General features: G+C 42.5%; 1 protein-coding gene across 2 annotated transcripts in view; it reads right to left on the bottom strand.

Moving 5' to 3' along the window:
- Positions 1 to 18,712, bottom strand: part of nbeab (neurobeachin b) — a 171,721-nt gene that overhangs the window by 32,673 nt on the left and 120,336 nt on the right. Inside the window, exons 1-3 of one of the 2 annotated variants that reach the window (XM_037469320.2) lie at positions 5,835 to 6,057; positions 259 to 376; positions 62 to 164 (exon numbers count right to left, since the gene is read on the bottom strand). In XM_037469320.2, the coding sequence (XP_037325217.2) occupies positions 62 to 164; positions 259 to 340 (185 nt within the window). In that variant the 5' untranslated portion in view covers positions 341 to 376; positions 5,835 to 6,057. Of the gene's footprint in view, positions 1 to 61; positions 165 to 258; positions 377 to 5,834; positions 6,058 to 18,712 lie in introns of those variants that run through there. The other variant, XM_037469312.2, reaches the window with a different exon arrangement.

Genomic DNA, 18,712 nt, shown 5'->3' with positions numbered 1-18,712 from the left:
GCATCGGCTATGAAGGATTAAACAACACTGAATTCGTATTCTTTTGGCATATATGACCCACCTGGCTTGTGGAAGTCCATAGCTGGTACCCACTCCCACTCGAGGAAGACTGTAGACCACTTTCTTTACTGTGGCCTGGTCGGGAAAGTTGAACATAACTGATGCTGTAAAAGAGGCAGAGATAACCTTTAGTGATGAGCAGGAAGAGCAGGAAGAGAAGCTTGGACTTGAAAAGCTGTAATTGGCACTTCAACTCACTTCTATTGGCCATGAAGACCTCCATCGCTGTGTTCTGCAGGAGGTAGCGTCTAGAGAATACTGCCCGAATCTCACTGAACATCCACTTCCCATGTAAACCCTCAGTGTATGCTAGAACCTAGAAGAACAGAGAGAGAAGAGAAATGTTGCGTTTATAATACCTATTTAAAACCAGTCAGGTTAGACGTGTCCAGTTTGTACAATGTTCAAGTTGCATATGACAAAATAAGCATCACACAATATGTTACAGATATGATAATTAAAGTGTTCCAACACGCTATTTCATTATTCTGTAAAGTTTCTAATATAATATTAACTATTTGAACAAATCATCGGGGTAAACTAAGCCATTGCTTTGTTGAAACATGCAAACAAAAGCGATCGGTGAAACAACTGTGTTTTCCAAACTGTATTATTTGACATGACAGTAGATACACATAACCTGAGCAAATTTCTTCAATCAAATTGTAATATAAATATCCCATCAGTACCGGTTCACTCATTCTGTTTTTCTTTAAAAAGTATAACAACGCACAACGAGCCAAATTTCTACTTAATATAAAACACTCTACAGATTCATTTAGGATGTTTCACACTTTTTATGTGGTCAAAAAGGACCCCGTTGGTTCGTGACATAAATAATCAATAACAACCACCATGCCAAGGAGGAGAGAAAGTAGACAAAGGATCATTAGTGTATGCAGCACCACTGGGAATGCAGGTCCACATATAAAACAAAGACAGTTGTTCTGACAGGTGAGAATGGTCCCCTCACACACCTCCCTCCCCTTTTCCTTCTCACTTCCATCTGACTGAACAATTTTGTCCAACAGTGTGAGCCGAAAAGCAACCTTATCAACTCCCCAGGTTATAATCACACGTAGGTTCAGTTCAGAGAGTGTGTGTGTGTGAGACAGAATGAAGATATAACGCTATAGTAAGAAGATGAGGCAATACAGTACATCAGTGTGTGTGTGTGTGTAGGTGTCTTTATGTGTGAGTGCTTGTAGGGGTGATTGAGGTGGAGTGGGGAGGGAAGCCGGAGTGAGATGTTTGGCTGGGTTAGGTCTGATGCTAATGCTCATTTAAAATAGTGACAGGCTGGAAGAGGGCAGGACGAGCCGGGCCGCCTTAATTTCTCCCTGGAATAGCTCATGCTCGACCTCGGTGCCACATCCAAAATCTCTGGAGCTCAATTAAAATTGGATTAGGTGCTGGATGCTGGATGTGCAGCATAGCATCTCTGGTGCTCTCCTCCCTGTAATGCCCTGCCTGCCACCTCTGCAACCCCCCAACTCAAACAGTTGTCATAGAGACAGAACGGCCCAGAAGAGGGCTGAATGGAGAAAGAGAAGAGTGGAAGGGAGGTGAGACGTAGGCACGGCTGTGCAGCTGTGGGTGCACTTTTGAGGGCCAGAAGCAGCTCAATAGGAGGCATGGCAGCTTTTATCCCCCCTAACCCCCGCCCCTTAGCCAGATGTTGTGAAGGTAAGGCTTCAGTGCCATGCAAGTCATACAGAGATGAATAATAGGAAGGGTACATAGCTATCAAAGCAATAACTGGCAGTTGTTTGAAAACATTTAGTTTAGAGATCTAGACAATATAAGTCTAAATATGAAAAAGTATGTATGCAGTTAACACATATAACCTTTATAGGAAACTGATTATCAAATATAATATTCTTTCAGCATTGGCTGTTTCTGGTTACCCAGCTAAAGTGAAGATTTTGCTGCTGTGACAAAGTGCAGGCCAAAGGGCTAGCTGTCAACAAAAGAGAGGCTAAAGAGGAGAAAAAAGAGCGGATTTCAAACAGCCCAGATCAAAAAATTTGTCATAACAACAAAGCTTTGGTCTAAACCAACACGCGGGTGCCTCTGTAGACTTGGAGGTTTGACAAAGCCCAGCCCTCATTTTTTCGGAGGCCCAGCTGTAAAAAATGCCATTTAATGAACCTGTCTGCTGAAGCTGTCCCCTGCCTGTCAGAGGTGTCAGCTAGTGACAAGCGCTGGGGACGGCCGCCTCCAGTCACAGACAGGCCTGCCAGCTGGAGACTTCGGCCCCAATCTAATCACGCCACCAGGAAGGAACCGGCGCTCTGCTCTTGGTCTGTCACGCTCAGAGCTGGGGGAGCAGCGAGGGGGCGGGTGGAGGGGTCTAGTATGGCCGACAAGTGCAGCCTTTTGTTTCCACACAGCCCCCCCCCCCCCCCTCCCACGCTGGCTCATTAAGACCCACTGGCGCATGCGCTGCTCTGCCAGCTGCAGGGAATTATACCACTACGGCATAATAGCCATAATGCAATTTAACATCTCGGTCCTCTCTTTCCTTTATTCGGCTTCTCCTCCTTCCCTTGATTCGACAGAGGGCGGGTTGCATTCTGCCCGTAGAACATCCGAGGTGGAGAACGGGAAGAAATATTGTGACAGATGAGATGAGAAGAGGCAAAGGTGACACCGGTGTTTAGACTGTCATTCATGATAGTAGATGCTCAGCAGATACTGAAATTGAGCACATCATAGTTAAAACTGATGGAATGCCACTTCATGCATTGAAATGAATTCGATTCATATCTGACTGCTGAATAGCTTTAACCCAACATTTTCTGAGACACTATGACAGAAGTTATTAATAAATCTAACAAAGAGTTTTCTATAATACCTGATGCAATTTTCTCCCATACTGTGCAATACGATCCCACTTCAGTGAGTTTATACAAAAACAGGAAAATATAATTCAATGAGACCTCCAAGCCAGCATGACTGATATATTTATATGAGACTGAGGAGCACTCTGACAACCTGGTATCACGGCACCTCGGTCGCACTCATCTAAGATTTGTCTAATAGGCTTCCACTATAAAGCCTCACAACTGCATGGTCGCAGGCGGCCACAGAAAACAGTGAAGAGGAAAAAGGGGAGGATACGAGAGGCAGTTTCATTTTGGGTAGTATGACTACTCCCCCAGGAGCGAGAGGGATGGATTTCACACATGGCAATTTGGAGGATCAGCAGACACTGCTTATACAGTATCCAATGGCTGACCCTACGCAATGTGGGCCAAATCTGAAAAGAGCTCGAGCAGTCGGAGAAGGCAAAGAGAAATCATAATGCCTGGTATAAGCAAGAGGTGAGAGCAATTCTCAGCCCAGAGGGACACTAATGACAGGTATAAACAAAATGGGGGATTGTGTCACAAAAATATATAACTCCAAATTTAGAAATGTATATACCGGCAATTCCGCCAAATTCTATATTGTGCATTAATGCAGTTTTTTTGTCTTTTTATTATTTTGAAATTCAGTTGCTTACCGGCTCTGTAAAAAACACGTATAGAGTAACCCTGGGTCATATGAGGGATGTTGATGAGTATTGCTTTGCGAGGGACGTCATCACCCGTCTCAACCAATGAGAAGACTGGGGTGCGAACCTAAGACTGCTTCAGCGGCTCACAAAAACCAAAACTGCAAAAAAATGGCGAAGAAATAGAGAAAGGTAGCAAAGTCTTCAGGGAGTTAATTTAAGTTATTTGTAACCTGCATCACTGAAAGTGTGTTTTTCAGTGAAGGAAATCCAGTACAAACAGACTAAAAAGTCCCTGCACAGTAAATCCCAGCTGGGTACTTAATGCTGGACCACTTTGTACCTCACTCTAACACTTCTGAAAATACACTATTGATAGATGGTTAGAATGCTGCTCCTTGATCAAAGAAACATGTTCATGCTGGTACCTATTCAGAAAAAAAAGATTTATGAATGTTAACTGTCCCGTTATAATGCTAAGATCGTGGCGTGTAACTTGTTTTTCTATAACATACTAGATAAAATGTAGATCCCTAGCTGTGGCATATAGCTTTGGTTTTATATTTGATTGGATTGGATTAAGGTAATGTTCAGATTTACAAGAAAATATTTTAAGGGAATACTGCTATACTATTTTTAATTAATTGTGCAATTTTGCGCAAGAAGAAAACGCTTGTGCAGTTAAATGTGTTTAAGTGGCACTTCTTTTTAAAACGTAATAAAGTACCACTTTCAATGAGGAAAGAACATTTTTTGTAATTTGACTGAACTGACACTTTAAAGGTAAAACATAGGAACAAACATAATGTCCATGATCTACAAATGACCAAGGTGCTCCACGCACTGTGAAATTAAGCTTTAATCATATCAAACAGTGCAATTTTATAGCTGTCTGACCACGACATGCCCAAATTCACACTTCTTCAGCTTTAATCCTTTTTCCATCCTGCAGGATTTATGCCTGTGCATGAAAGCTAGTCTCTCATCTGATCCACCATAAGTTTGACAACTGCTATGAAATGTAGAAAACAAAAATCTAAAAAGATTTGCCCGACTATGAACTAAAAGAAATCAGCATTCCACTTGGCTCCTTACTGTGAGAGTCATATCTCAACTTCAATAAAGTAGCAAGCTCCTAATGCAGGTATTGGGGGAAAACAAGATACAGATTTGCATAATCAGTGTCACTATACATTTGGGTGGTAGCTGGAGTGTGGCAAGATGACACAGCTCGGGTGCTCTGGCAAGACCAGTGGGATAAAGGAGATGAATATGCATTAAATATGCTGGCAGTTCACTGCCCCAAATGTCCAGCCAAGTTTGTCAATAACATTTATGTCAGGGACGGTATTTCACGCATATTAGCAGGCCCTGCAGCGCCGTCTTCAACAGCGACATGGTGGGACAGGTGGGAGGGGCCGTTGTCCTAGTATGCGATTCCTTCTTAAAGTCAGGGTTCTTTAAACATTCTTTATCCTTCAACCTTAAAATATAAAGCCTCTGGAAATGCAATGAAAAAAAATTGTTTCTCAGAATTTCAGTTCCCTACAGAGATAATAAGTTTGCCATATGCAGCCTGATGCCTGCAGGATAGACAAAACACAAAATAAATAAATTTACAAATCAACTTCCTTACAGCTATACACAGTGCATTACATACAATTTCAGCAGGAATAAATCCTATTCAGTGATCTAAATTAAACTATCAAACCACATTTGAGTATTTTGCTATATTTAGTAGTTATAGTCAAATGTGCATTCACACACAATTAAAATCTTGCACATGTAGTTACGTGCAGGTGTTGATTGCAGGGGCATGTTCACACTTTACCCTTTGCAGTGTAGTGTAGAATATGGTTAGTTAAAATTGCGGTAAAAAGACATTTTGAGGTAATCACCACAGAAATCACAGCTTTGTGGATCATATTCCGGGAGCATTTCATGATGATTGATGATTTCAATATACAATGGTCCTATTTTCCAATGGAGTTTGTTGCTGTATGCATTTGATGTTATGTTTTCCACATTAATTCAATTATATTAAACTACCACCTACAGTTTGAAAGCTTATGTTTCAGCCTCTCTGTGGCTTTATTAGCTACTTTATGTTTTTCTTATTGAAAATTCAAGTATTTTTTCAAAATGTTACATTTTTTGTCTCATTCCATAGAAGTTGGAACTTAATTATGTGACATTTTATTTGCCTAGCACAAATGAACATGCTCAAGTGATGACCCGTGCACACAGCTACATCCACACACATACATGAACTTACTTAGTGAGCACATCATCCAGATAAACAGCTTGAGGATACCTTCGCTAAGGAGCTTGAGAGAACGGCTGCAGTCATTTGCTATGTGGTCTTCTCAGCAAGCTTTTCCTAATGGGACTTTTTCAGGCATTTGTCAGCCTTAAGATGACTGAAATCTTCCTGGCGCGGGTTCTCGCTTCCTCTCGCTGCCACTGAAAGTGCCAAGCTTAAATCCCACTTTGCTTTTTTTGTATTTTTTTTTTTTTTCTGTGCCAGTGCGTGGGAGGGATAGGGGCTCAGAGCAACGCAGAGAAGAAGATAAAGAACGAGACAAGGATGGAAAGGCAGAGAGAGCGAGGAAGAGAGGGACAGAAAGAGCAAGTGGCAAGACGAGAGGGCCTGATGAGCAATGAGCGCCTCACTCGTCCTCAATTAATCTTGTCTCACTACCTTTGCTTTGCGCTTCCCTCAGCACCAATGTAATAACGACAAGCTCATCCATTATGCTTTTATCCCCATTATTCAATGGGAATTGGTTAATAACATGTTACAGAATTGGCCTCCTTTGTATAATTCTTTCTGTCATTCACAGTATATCATCAGGAAAACACACAGCCCCCTTTCGGCTGGACGCTCTTTGAGGATTATTGTGGGTGACACCTCCGGTATGCAGCCAGAATCTGGAGCATCATTTTTTTCAGGCATAAAGTGGAATTACTGTGACTTATCTGTCATTGCCAAAAGCACAACAAGCCATTGAGGGCCAAAGCAAAGGTGGAACAGGTTCTTATCAGCTTCACTGAACGAGAGGGCTTGTAAATGTATGCTAATGAGGGCCTTTTGTCATCCCGGCTCACCCCTTGGGGCTGAAGGAGGCTTGCAGGGGGATGATAATCTGGCTGTTGAGTGCACTAGATCATTTGTAATTTATCCTCATGTAATTGTATAGTTTAAATCTTTTTACCAATGCTAATCCTGGGTTACGAGTAAGTGTCTAAACCACGTCTGTGGTTCTTAGCGGTGCTAGTTAGCATGCATCTGACTCCTTCTCAGAAAATCCTGTAGGAGGAGTGCAGCACTGATATAATTACTCTGACTTTCTGTAACCCGTGCAATGAATCCTCATATCGTTCGGATCCACCTTAGCGGGCAGGCAGAGGGCCAAGCTAGCAGCCTGCGGGTACGGGAGACAACTCACAAAAGGTGGAAACACAGCAGGAAAGAATGCGCTTTCTCCATTTCTGTCAAGAAAAAAAGATGGAGCAGACAAGAGAAATTGACAGAAAGGAGCAAAAAAAGTAAGTGCAGAAGGGCGGCTTTGCCGTCCAGTGGGATTCCAGGCCGTCTTGTGTGCCAAAGCCGACAGCCCCTGACAAGCTGCTTGGCGTGTTGTAATTTGACTAATTACATTGGATTAAACCATATTAATGCAAGCTGTTTTCTCCAGGGTCACTGACCCACCCAGTGTGCCCCTCGCTAGTTTCCCCCAATCTGGTGTAGCGAAACATATACAGAAAGAAGCCTCTTTGTTTCCTCGAGAGCATGATACTATGAACATGTATCTATATCCCTGACATTATTTTTATAATTGGAGAGAGTGTGTTTCAAAGCATCCTCGGTAGATGGCTGCGAGATTCAGACTCCAATTTCCTCAGGCACATCATCACACGATCCATGTGCCATGCTTTATCTCTCAAAGTTCACAAAATGTTGTCGGGTGCAGGAGGGGAGGCTGGGGAGGAGGGGGGGGGGTGGGGGGCTGAGGAGGGTCTCTGCATGCTCACAACAACAGATCAACATTTCATTTTGACTTTATTTTTATCTCAACAAAATATCGGGGGGAGAAATCTGAGTAATGAGGTACTGTTTTTTTATGTGTAGTTGGGTCACACAATTGTTTTGCAGGACGATTCGAGTGTTGAAATCCATAATAAGAATAATAAAGGACACATATCCGTTTTAAAAATGAGTAGATCAGTGTTTAGAAAACCACAAAGAATACTTTGTACAAAGAAGGAGGGAAACCAACCCTCATTTGCATTTGCAAAAGTCCAAAATGAAAGGGGGGAAATGAGCCATACAATATGTGTGTTTTAATACAAGTGCTCTCCCAATTGTACCAAATCAATCTGAGATTCACACAATGGAGAGGCAGCTTCACTGTTTGTGTGTGCTCCTCTCCCTTGAACATGGTGTAATAATAGTCTTAAACCAGGCGTTATAAAGAGAGAATACCAAAGAGGCTTACAGCCTTGGCTTCATGAAACATTTAGGCAAAAGTTCCAAGGGCTGAGAATGATGAAAGAAGGTAAGCTTGAAAATAGGCTTCTGGGATCCACAGCCCTTATTGTACAGAAGTCACATCGAATTAACACTGAGGGCCATTTGCAGCTTTTCTTCTCCTCAGCTTTTCAGAACGGATTAAGCTATGAAAACTCAGAAATTACTAACGCACCTATTAGGCACTATGCTCACCCAGTCTCCTCTTTCCCTTTGAAAGTCAGTGAATGTGCTTCACTTCACTTGCACTTCAAATCACAAAATGTTTACATACTTGAACGAAGGGCAATTTTTTTATGTAGTGTTCATTCCCATATGCACCAATCCCTGTTATTTGTTATGCTCACTTACTCGTATACATATTTAAAACATTTGCCATTCTAGAACCCAAATGTTCCTGAATTTGTGGATCCTACTAAAAACTTTGGCCTGCATTGTCAAACTAAGTTACAACAAAAGAATTTTGGTCAGTTTACCGAAAGCCTCTGAGAGAGCTTTCACACTAATGAAAGGCCAGTATTGCTAGCGCTCTCTCAGCCATCTCCGTTTCTCAATGCCCCTTCAAAGAAGTGCAGGGAGTGCATAAATTGTAATTATGGCTCCTAACAGGATTCAAGAGTGCCCAAATGATGGCACTTGAGAATCAGGTCGTGTGGAGTTAAACGGTTGTCAGAGACTCAAAGCTCCCCAGCATGTGAACAAACCCACAAAGGCTGAACGTGCCTACTTCTCGGGCCTTCCTACCCACTTTTCTTCTCATAGGCAGAGATTAAAGATCAATCAAGGCCCCTTTTAAGGCCTCTGCATTATAACTCGTATCGCAGGTATAAGAATGGTTACAGTTTTTCAGGTAAAATACTGAAACCAAAAACAAGGGATTACAAAAGTGTTAAAGGCTGCATTGTGTTGATATGAATAGGAATCGCTGAAAAGATGTTATGTATAAAGTACTAAACCCTTAGCAAAATTCAAGGCACCTGAAGGCCACATGTGGGGGAAGCAAAGGCTTGTGAGAGATCAGGTAATTGGTACCACCTGAGAAACCAACCACAGTGTCAGATTATCTCCCGACCTCGCCTTCAGAATAACGGAAAGGATCGTCTGTGCTCCCCAGACAGTTTCAATGACTCACCGGGGCACAAGACCCCGCAGTACACATTAAAGAGACTAGCCTTCAGTCGGGCCCAATCCAACGTCAGCCCCTTCCTGCTCCCCAAAGGCATCCAAAAGAAACCAACCTGCAGCGTGAAGTCCCTATGCATGACCCTTAATAAACTCCTAATTGGATTGAGAGCAGCTAAGAAAAAAAATTCAGCGTTGCTCATTCAGCGGAGATTTTCTTCAGCATTCCTTCCAGTAGTTTGCCTCTCCAACAATAACATTCAAAATCAAGTCACTGAAAACTTTTTTTTTTCCCCCTTTTCAAAACACAACCAGATTTTCCATAAATGGGAGTATAGTCAAAACCTTTTTCACCTTTTCTTTCAAGGCAAAGGACTATTTGATTTTCACAGGGGGAAAGTGACAGCCTGAAACAAAGCCCAGCCCAAGCCATTGTTTGGCCTTTCACTGTTGTAATGGTCTTAAAATGGCTACAAGCAGGGCCTTATTCAGTGGTGACCGGGCTGCTCGGCCCTCTTCTCCATACGTGAGACGATCTCTGCACCGAGCGGGAACTCTGAGGTCGGCTGATGAGTGAGTTCACTTATAACAGTGTTTCACTATCGACGCCTTAACACAGAAGTTGTCAACACATTCCCACTAATTGCAAAAAATAAATAGTGCCATAACAACAAGATCAATCAAGTTAATTAGAGAAAATAGCATAATGACAATAATTACAATAATATCTCATTAAGAAAGAGAATGAGAGACGGGGGAGAATTAATAGCAGACAGGTGTACAACACACCGCAATTATGGAACCTGAAATTAGTTCATTGCCTCAAGGCAAACAGGGGAGAAAGGGAAGGTTGTAAGTGTGTGTGGGGGGGGTTGGGAGGGGGGTGGGTGTCTGGTTTCAGAACTATACTGGGAGTAGGAGTGAGAGAGAGGCTCACTGAGAAAAAAAAAAGAATATCAAATAAGCAAACAAAAATGTCTTAAATGTGTAAATTAGGAGGAAAAAATAAGAGGGAAAAGCAGCTTTTCCCTCCAGACTAGTGCCTTAGATGAGAAGGGAGCAGCGAAACGTGATCAAGGGGAGCCATGGAGCGGTGCGGCAGGCGTCAAGATGAGCACTCAGCTAGCGAGTGGCAGCTTCTCCTTTTCCAGTCAATCATTCATTACAGAGCCAAGTGCTGTGGAGGAGTGCCTCCTCTTTTTGACCTATCATATTACTGCCTCTGTAAACTCCTAATCCTCCCTTCTTTAGATGGTGTCAACATCCGACATGCTCTCCCCCTGCTACTGCACCCAGACACCTCCCAGGCCCTGCCAAGACCGCAGATTTGACACTAATAAAATCATTTGAAAATCACCAGGGTAGAACGCCACAACTTTATTCATCTCTTAGGTGCCGCCGGCCTTTTTCGCTTGCTTTCGTCGTTAAAAAAAGGTTTTTAAAAATCCATTCACTAATTAGTTTACCCATCTTTTAATTGTTACCTCATTTCCACGAACACCGTCTGACTTTAACTTCATTTGCTGGTCGGAGTGGCTTGGCTGTTTTTCGCCTTGGGGGCTTGCTCCTGAGCAGGTGGAAGCCTCGAGGCAGAAACCTGCACATCAGCACTTATTCGTCCATCATCCCTCTTTCATGGAGAGCCCGTCTCCGGAGCTTCTTTACAGCCCCGTGAGATGACTACTATAATGAGTCCAACAGATGAAAGCCCAGCAGGACAAAACAACTTTCCAAAACATCTCTTCCCAAACACGCTCACACACACCGGGGGGTTGCAACTATCAGCCAGTTGCTGGGTAAATGTTGTTATTTAGTTAAATAAAAGAATCAGATGCAGGCTGGAGAAGAGGAAAACAGAGCACGCCTCTTTGTTTTAGCAGAGCACCAAAAAGGAGTGTTGGGGTGGGTGATTTTGAAAAGGTCATCCATAAACAACAGCAACACACGCACACACACACACATCCATACGATGTGTGGAAGGGTTACTGCTACAATACACGATACTCAAGGAAAGGGCAGCACTGATTTTGGATGGTTCAGGGTTCACTCGAATGTGACACTATCGCAACAAATCTGGTACATATGAGTGGAAGCCAGTAAAGTTTAGAAAATGACTTACGGCACAGCAAGAATAAGCACAACATACTTTTATAGTTTATTGTGTTATGAACACACATCACACACATATACATGTATATCTATCTAGAGAGATAGATATATACAAACATATATATATATATATAGAAATTGATGCGATAAACTTTGTCACGGTAGAGTCACGTAACACGGTTTGAGGGACGTTAATTACCATATAAAATAAGCAATTGGCCTCCTGGCCCATATGTCCCCCTTCTTCAGCGAGGAAGATGGAAATGAAGAGGGGTAGACTTGATTGTGACATGCTCTCCGTCTGTGCTTCACAATGTGTGGCTTTGCCAGTTACAGGCTAATATTCAGCACAGCTCAACCCCACCAGAACTAATGAAAGTAGACAAAATGTCTCTGCTGCCATCTTTGTCTAGCATCCGCTCAGGGTGAGCCTCCCTCTCTCCCTCCTTTCCTCTTCACCTCCCCTCTTTCCCCTCGCTCTTGAAGGGAGGGTGACAGCGGCATAAAATGGTGGCGTGCAAATGTGCCTTCCATGTGGCAGCAGTGTGGGGGTTACAGGCCAGGCCGAGGCCAGCGCTATCAGCGGTGTGTGGCTGTTGCTTTGAACAAGTTGGACGGTTGCCATGGTGGATCAGGGCCGAGCTGATGAGACACCAGCGGATACAAACAAAAGCCGCTCAATATCAGAAAATCCATAAGAAACGTTGTCATTTTTATTAACACATATGGATTCCTCTGATTAAAGTCAATATATAAATATCACTACCAGCACAAAACAGAGCAAATTCGCTTCATCCGGTCATTTGTGGCTCAGTCATTGTGGGAGTTGTCTGAGCTCGGGGGACGATGAAGCAAGGGAATAAATCACGGAGTGAAACAAGGCAGACTCCTCCGATTCATTAATGGAAATGATCTGTCAATATGCTGGAGTCAATTCACACGTGTCAGCTGGGCTCAACACACAATGGGACAGCCAACTTATGAACTCCCAGCACCACTCCGCTGAGTCCATAAAACAACTGGCATCGCCGTTGGGGAGCACCCCGAGACACCGCCCTCTTGCACAGACCACCAGATGACACAGATGGGGCGAAACCAAACAAAGACGAGACCCCCTTTGTACAAAGAGGGACCCCTTTCAAAAGCCATTCATGCAACAAATTGGGGAAATCTGGCCATGCAACACTCTGGGTTTGCTCTTTTATTAGCGTAGGCCTTACGTCACAGTAAGAGAAATTAGATTTATGGCTCTGTGCTACAAAGGAGGTTCAAACCAACTCCCCCAAAACATTTTTTTAAAGCCATGTTAACCAACAACAGTTTAGCTGCGTTAACCAGCAACAGCCTGTTATTTGGTACATCAGCCACAGAGTAACAGGCCATTTATTTTTCCACAGAATCTTGCCATCTTGCACAATAATGACCAAAGAAGAGCTAATGAGTAAAACTAAACATGAGGGCGATGCTGATCCTTGCTTGGACTAGAGCGGTTTAGCATCGGTTTGATCACCACATAGTAATAGTTATTCGTAATAGAGGTTATTGTCTATTGACGTGAGTCACAGGCACTATAGGGGACTCCATTTTATGCCAGCAGCATCAGGCTTTAGTAAAGGCAGCCCGTCAGTTGCTTCCATGTAGGTCATTAAATATATGCACAGAGGCTTTCTCTTATTAGGCCCTATGCCTTTTTTTCCTTGTTCTTTCTCAGCTGCACACCCGTGCTGCTGCAGCAATCTGCATAGAGGGACATTTGTCATCATTAGCCTTGCTCTGACAGTTGGCACCCGGCACTTCAGATCTCCAGAACCGGCAATTATGAGACCTTCATCCCTTATTTAGACAACATTGCCTAATTTTATCACAGGCCTCAGCAGGAGCATTGGATTACAGCCCCAAACCTAGAATATGCCACCGATTCTTTCACTACATGTGTTCCGTACTTCAATGTACTCCTACTCTGAGATCCCACGACACGTGGGAATGAACCAACCCAGTCTCCAAAAAAAGCGTGAAATGGCTACGTTGGTCCACCGTGATAAACGTAGTCATGTTACGTTTCCCCCCAAAATAACGTTACTATGTTACGTTTCTTTTGGCCCATTCATTTACATTGCTTTGCAAATAGGTCACGTGACTATCAAGTTTCCCGGTAGCGAAAAGAAAAACATGGCGGACGGTCAGCATAATCTCCGTGAAAAACACAATATTTTAAGAAAGCATCAGCATTTGTATGCATTTCGATGGCATTTCTAGCGAGAAGTATGCGTTATTCTTTCATAATCTTCTATCAGAGACTGTAGAAGACCTTCCGTTTATTCGTTTCTGCGAAGATTTGAGTGTCCCTTTGGCAAAGCGTGGCTACGCAACGCCTTTAACGGCGCATTATTAAAAAAACACTTCCAGTGGGGGCGTTACCGTAAAGAAGCGTTCAGCCTTAAAGCCACTAATCGCCAAACAAAACAAACTCAAAGCACTCGAATCACATTATGACTTTTTAAACATAAATTCCGTTATTTTTATGAGTTTTCAATGAAAGAATGCATCATTTCCGGGGGTAGGCATGCCCGGGACATCCCGAATTATGGGCAATTTTGATTTGTCCAGCTTTTTGACAGCTCCAGTCCCGACTTCCAATCACAGCCTCCTAAATCAATGACGCGCCTAAAACTCTCGGATCGAACATTACGTCTTGTTTACATGGGAAAGGGGGGCGGGGCTTCGCCCTCAGAGCGGAGCGTCATTTCTCGCTCCACACGTCTCCTCTTTTTACTGGCCAGGAAAACGGGCGATCTATCCCACGTGGGTCTGGCTCCATTCCATTGGCTCTGACGAATCCATAGAGAGGCGGGACTTATAATTTGCCCGGCAAACGGAGAGATTTGAGCTGCATTGCTTCCACTGTGCGTGAAGTGGCCGTGAGGCCTCCACTAAAGTCTCTCTCTATTTGTTCTGCTTTACTCAATAAAAGTAAAACCTTTACAGATATACTGTCCACACACTAGGCTAACATAATGGAGACTTCCAGGCTTCGTCCTTTATGTTTTATGGGGATAAAGCCCCTGTAAGTAGTTTTTTCCCAAGCAAATCTGAGTTTCTTCTTTTTTTGTGTGTCCCATACAAATATCAAAATATATATACTGATTTTCACATCCAAACACACTCACTTATGTTCCCTTTTATCATGACAACAAGAAATTTCAAGATATACCTTTTGCTTTCATAAATATGACAGTTTTAGTGTGTAAATGCCCAGCAGTGTACGGTCCGGGGGCCCCTATCGGGCCACTTGTTAGATGGTTCGATTAGTCTATCACTACTATACTTTGATCTGACGACTAATTTGCACATCATGCTCGTACCGGCATGGCTTCGCCCTTCCCAGGCATAGTTCATCATCTTCCGGGGTCCTATAGCCAGTGTTGGGAAAGTTTACTTTCTACATTAACTAGTTCAAAGTTTAGTTTACAAATTTTAAAAAGGAACTAGTTCAGTTCATAATTCAAAATATTTGAACTAAGTTCACGGTTCCAAAAAATGAACTAGTTCAGTTCTTTTTTTCCATACGTTGCTGCGAGCTATTTTTTTTTAAAATTATTGCCACAGCCCAGAACCACAGACAGCAATTATTTTATCAGTTTTAACACTGAAGCTATGCATCAGATTTAATCTTCTTATCCAATTTGAATCCTTATCCAACCAGGGTTTACATTAGCATTGAGGGGACAGCATTTCCCCTTTGTTGCTTTAATGTTGCTGTCATTCACTCCACACTAGCAGCAGTTGCAGAGTTTACCCCTACACTACATTCTCAAACACATGCTGCTTAAATGGTCTTTTTTAAATAAGGAATTATTAAAAGAAAAACAGGACAGTAATCATTAAGGTGCAAATGTTTGCAAAGAAAGGTCAGATTCCTCCCATCCTCACCGACCTTGTCAGTAACTTCATAAACTCTTTAAAATTATTATACGCCGCCTCTTTGCTACACTTATTAATGCGCGTTTATGGTGTGTTTTCTATAGAAATCTGGTACCCCATTGAACGATGTTAAGCTGAACGAACGCGCCGTTCATAGACACCAGAATGAACGAGAACAGTGACGTTCATCGGGCATTAATACAGTACGTTGAGTTCACGTTTGCCCAAAATATCAACAAGTTTATGAACGCGTTCAGGCACAACACTGTCCCAAAAGGGCCGGGATCGCACCTCACCCAGCATGCCTCGGCCTTCACTTTTTTCACTACAGAGTTTTGTTGCACCCTGTGACTCCGGCGTTAGACTCCTTCGACTGAGTTTTAAGATGGGTTGGATGGGTTACTGACTAAAATTTATGCCCCCACCCCCTAACTGCCTCAGGGAAACTTGTAAATATAATAAGTCAAATAAGTCAAACAAGCAAGTTGTATCTGGTTTAACCCTTTTATTCCTGTAGGCGTTTTTTAGGTCTCATGCTGGAAATTGCATTTACACACTAAAACTAGGATAACGCATGTCTGATGATAGTGACAGTGAGTCTGTCGATCAAGATGAGGATGGAGACATAGTAGAGGTTGAAAATCCTCCTTGTTGAACACCCCACAATACATTCTGTGCTCCCTCTGGCATAACATTTCTAATGATATCATGTCCCCCCCTTCAGTATTTTAAGACATTCTTCAGGTTATTGTAGGCCAGTTGAATGTGTATGCCATAAAATTTGACACAAACAAGCCCTTTAAGTTTACATGTTTTGTATGTGGATTTTGTACATACAGTGTTGGTCATTTCATTTCTTTGTTTAATATTTTTGAATTTATGTTTGAATCCATTTGTGGTTAATGTGCTCAAAATGCACTACTTTCTTAATGCTTACATTGCTTGTTTGACTTATTATATTTACAAGTTACCCTGAGGCAACAGACCTAAATCAAGTTAGGGGGTGGGGGCATATATTTTAGTCGGTAACCCATCAAACCCATCTAACAAGTGGCCCGATAGGGGCCCTCGGACCGTACACTGCTGGGCATTTACACACTAAAACTGTATGATTTATGAAAGCAAAAGGTTTATCTTGAAATTTCTTGTTGTCATGATAAAAGGGAACATAAGTGAGTGTGTTTGGATGTGAAAATCAGTATATATATTTTGATATTTGTATGGGACACACAAAAAAAGAAGAAACTCAGATTTGCTTGGGAAAAAACTACTTACAGGGGCTTTATCCCCATAAAACATAAAGGACGAAGCCTGGAAGTCTCCATTATGTTAGCCTAGTGTGTGGACAGTATATCTGTAAAGGTTTTACTTTTATTGAGTAAAGCAGAACAAATAGAGAGAGACTTTAGTGGAGGCCTCACGGCCACTTCACGCACAGTGGAAGCAATGCAGCTCAAATCTCTCCGTTTGCCGGGCAAATTATAAGTCCCGCCTCTCTATGGATTCGTCAGAGCCAATGGAATGGAGCCAGACCCACGTGGGATAGATCGCCCGTTTTCCTGGCCAGTAAAAAGAGGAGACGTGTGGAGCGAGAAATGACGCTCCGCTCTGAGGGCGAAGCCCCGCCCCCCTTTCCCATGTAAACAAGACGTAATGTTCGATCCGAGAGTTTTAGGCGCGTCATTGATTTAGGAGGCTGTGATTGGAAGTCGGGACTGGAGCTGTCAAAAAGCTGGACAAATCAAAATTGCCCATAATTCGGGATGTCCCGGGCATGCCTACCCCCGGAAATGATGCATTCTTTCATTGAAAACTCATAAAAATAACGGAATTTATGTTTAAAAAGTCATAATGTGATTCGAGTGCTTTGAGTTTGTTTTGTTTGGCGATTAGTGGCTTTAAGGCTGAACGCTTCTTTACGGTAACGCCCCCACTGGAAGTGTTTTTTTAATAATGCGCCGTTAAAGGCGTTGCGTAGCCACGCTTTGCCAAAGGGACACTCAAATCTTCGCAGAAACGAATAAACGGAAGGTCTTCTACAGTCTCTGATAGAAGATTATGAAAGAATAACGCATACTTCTCGCTAGAAATGCCATCGAAATGCATACAAATGCTGATGCTTTCTTAAAATATTGTGTTTTTCACGGAGATTATGCTGACCGTCCGCCATGTTTTTCTTTTCGCTACCGGGAAACTTGATAGTCACGTGACCTATTTGCAAAGCAATGTAAATGAATGGGCCAAAAGAAACGTAACATAGTAACGTTATTTTGGGGGGAAACGTAACATGACTACGTTTATCACGGTGGACCAACGTAGCCATTTCACGCTTTTTTTGGAGACTGGGTTGAATGAACTGTGTTCAGTTAATCTGAGATTTAAAATGACGTTTAAAACACGGGGGCTGCAAGGAGGACTGTAGATGAGCATCATGGGGTCAGTGGGCAGATGATTACAGCGCCCACCTTTAGATGACAGACATCTCACAGACATTAAGATTAATCACAATGCTGCTGGTGAATGGTGGCCTTTTATGACAGAAAAGATTGCAATCCTAAGGTTTTTCTTTGATAAACAAAAGGGAAAAGAAAAACATGTACATATTTACACAGAAACTAATACATCCTTTTACAATCCAAGCACTACCAATTTTCTAGAATATTGCAGAATAGGAAATACCAAAAAAAGTAATAATCACCCAGCCCCAGTCCAGCCCATAGTTTTAACACATTCCATGTTTGACATGTCTAAAATAATATAGTGCTGAACTGTGTGTTTAATAAAACAACTGGAGGGCATTGTACCAGCACTAAACTGCTTAGCTGAATAGGTAAGGATTGCATGCCCGTATTTTCCTTTTGTGAAGAATACCTGACATCTACTGGATTGTTACTTTGGAAAACAAAACAGACTTGGATTTGTCCTAAATTCATGCAAATACATGCATGTAATTCATCAGGAAGGCTGACAAGCGTACCATATTGCGGAGGGGATGGGGGAGGAGGGCCAAATAAAGCTGAGACAATCGATTAAGTTTCATAATTTACACTTTTTCTTCCCACCTCTCTGTCTGATAAGTTTAATGTTTTCCGGGTGTGTGTGTGCCATGGTTGAGATGGTTCATGGTGAACGGAGCCTGTTGAGGTTATCACTAAGGGTCTCTGAGTACCATTGGCCATGTGGGCCAGCTTCCTGACTTCTCCAAAGGAGGGTACTATTACACAGTGGATAATAAAAAAAATGAATGGACACAATACAAAGGGGGTCGTCAGTGAGGCTGCGGGCCCAAAAATTAACTGGCCTCCTACAGAGACACCATATTGCTTGGAATAATAATTCCCTATTATTAAAAAGCTCGATGACAATTTAATTTGTGAGGGATAAAATGATAGGAAATGTGTCAACATGAGAGCCTATCCCAAGAGATTAAAGTATATAATTTCTCACAATTTGAGAGCCAGTGTTTATGT

The sequence above is a fragment of the Pungitius pungitius genome, chromosome 3 (assembly GCF_949316345.1).
Source record: "Pungitius pungitius chromosome 3, fPunPun2.1, whole genome shotgun sequence".
Taxonomy (NCBI): Eukaryota; Metazoa; Chordata; class Actinopteri; order Perciformes; family Gasterosteidae; genus Pungitius; species Pungitius pungitius.
This window is presented reverse-complemented; position numbering and strand designations above follow the sequence as displayed.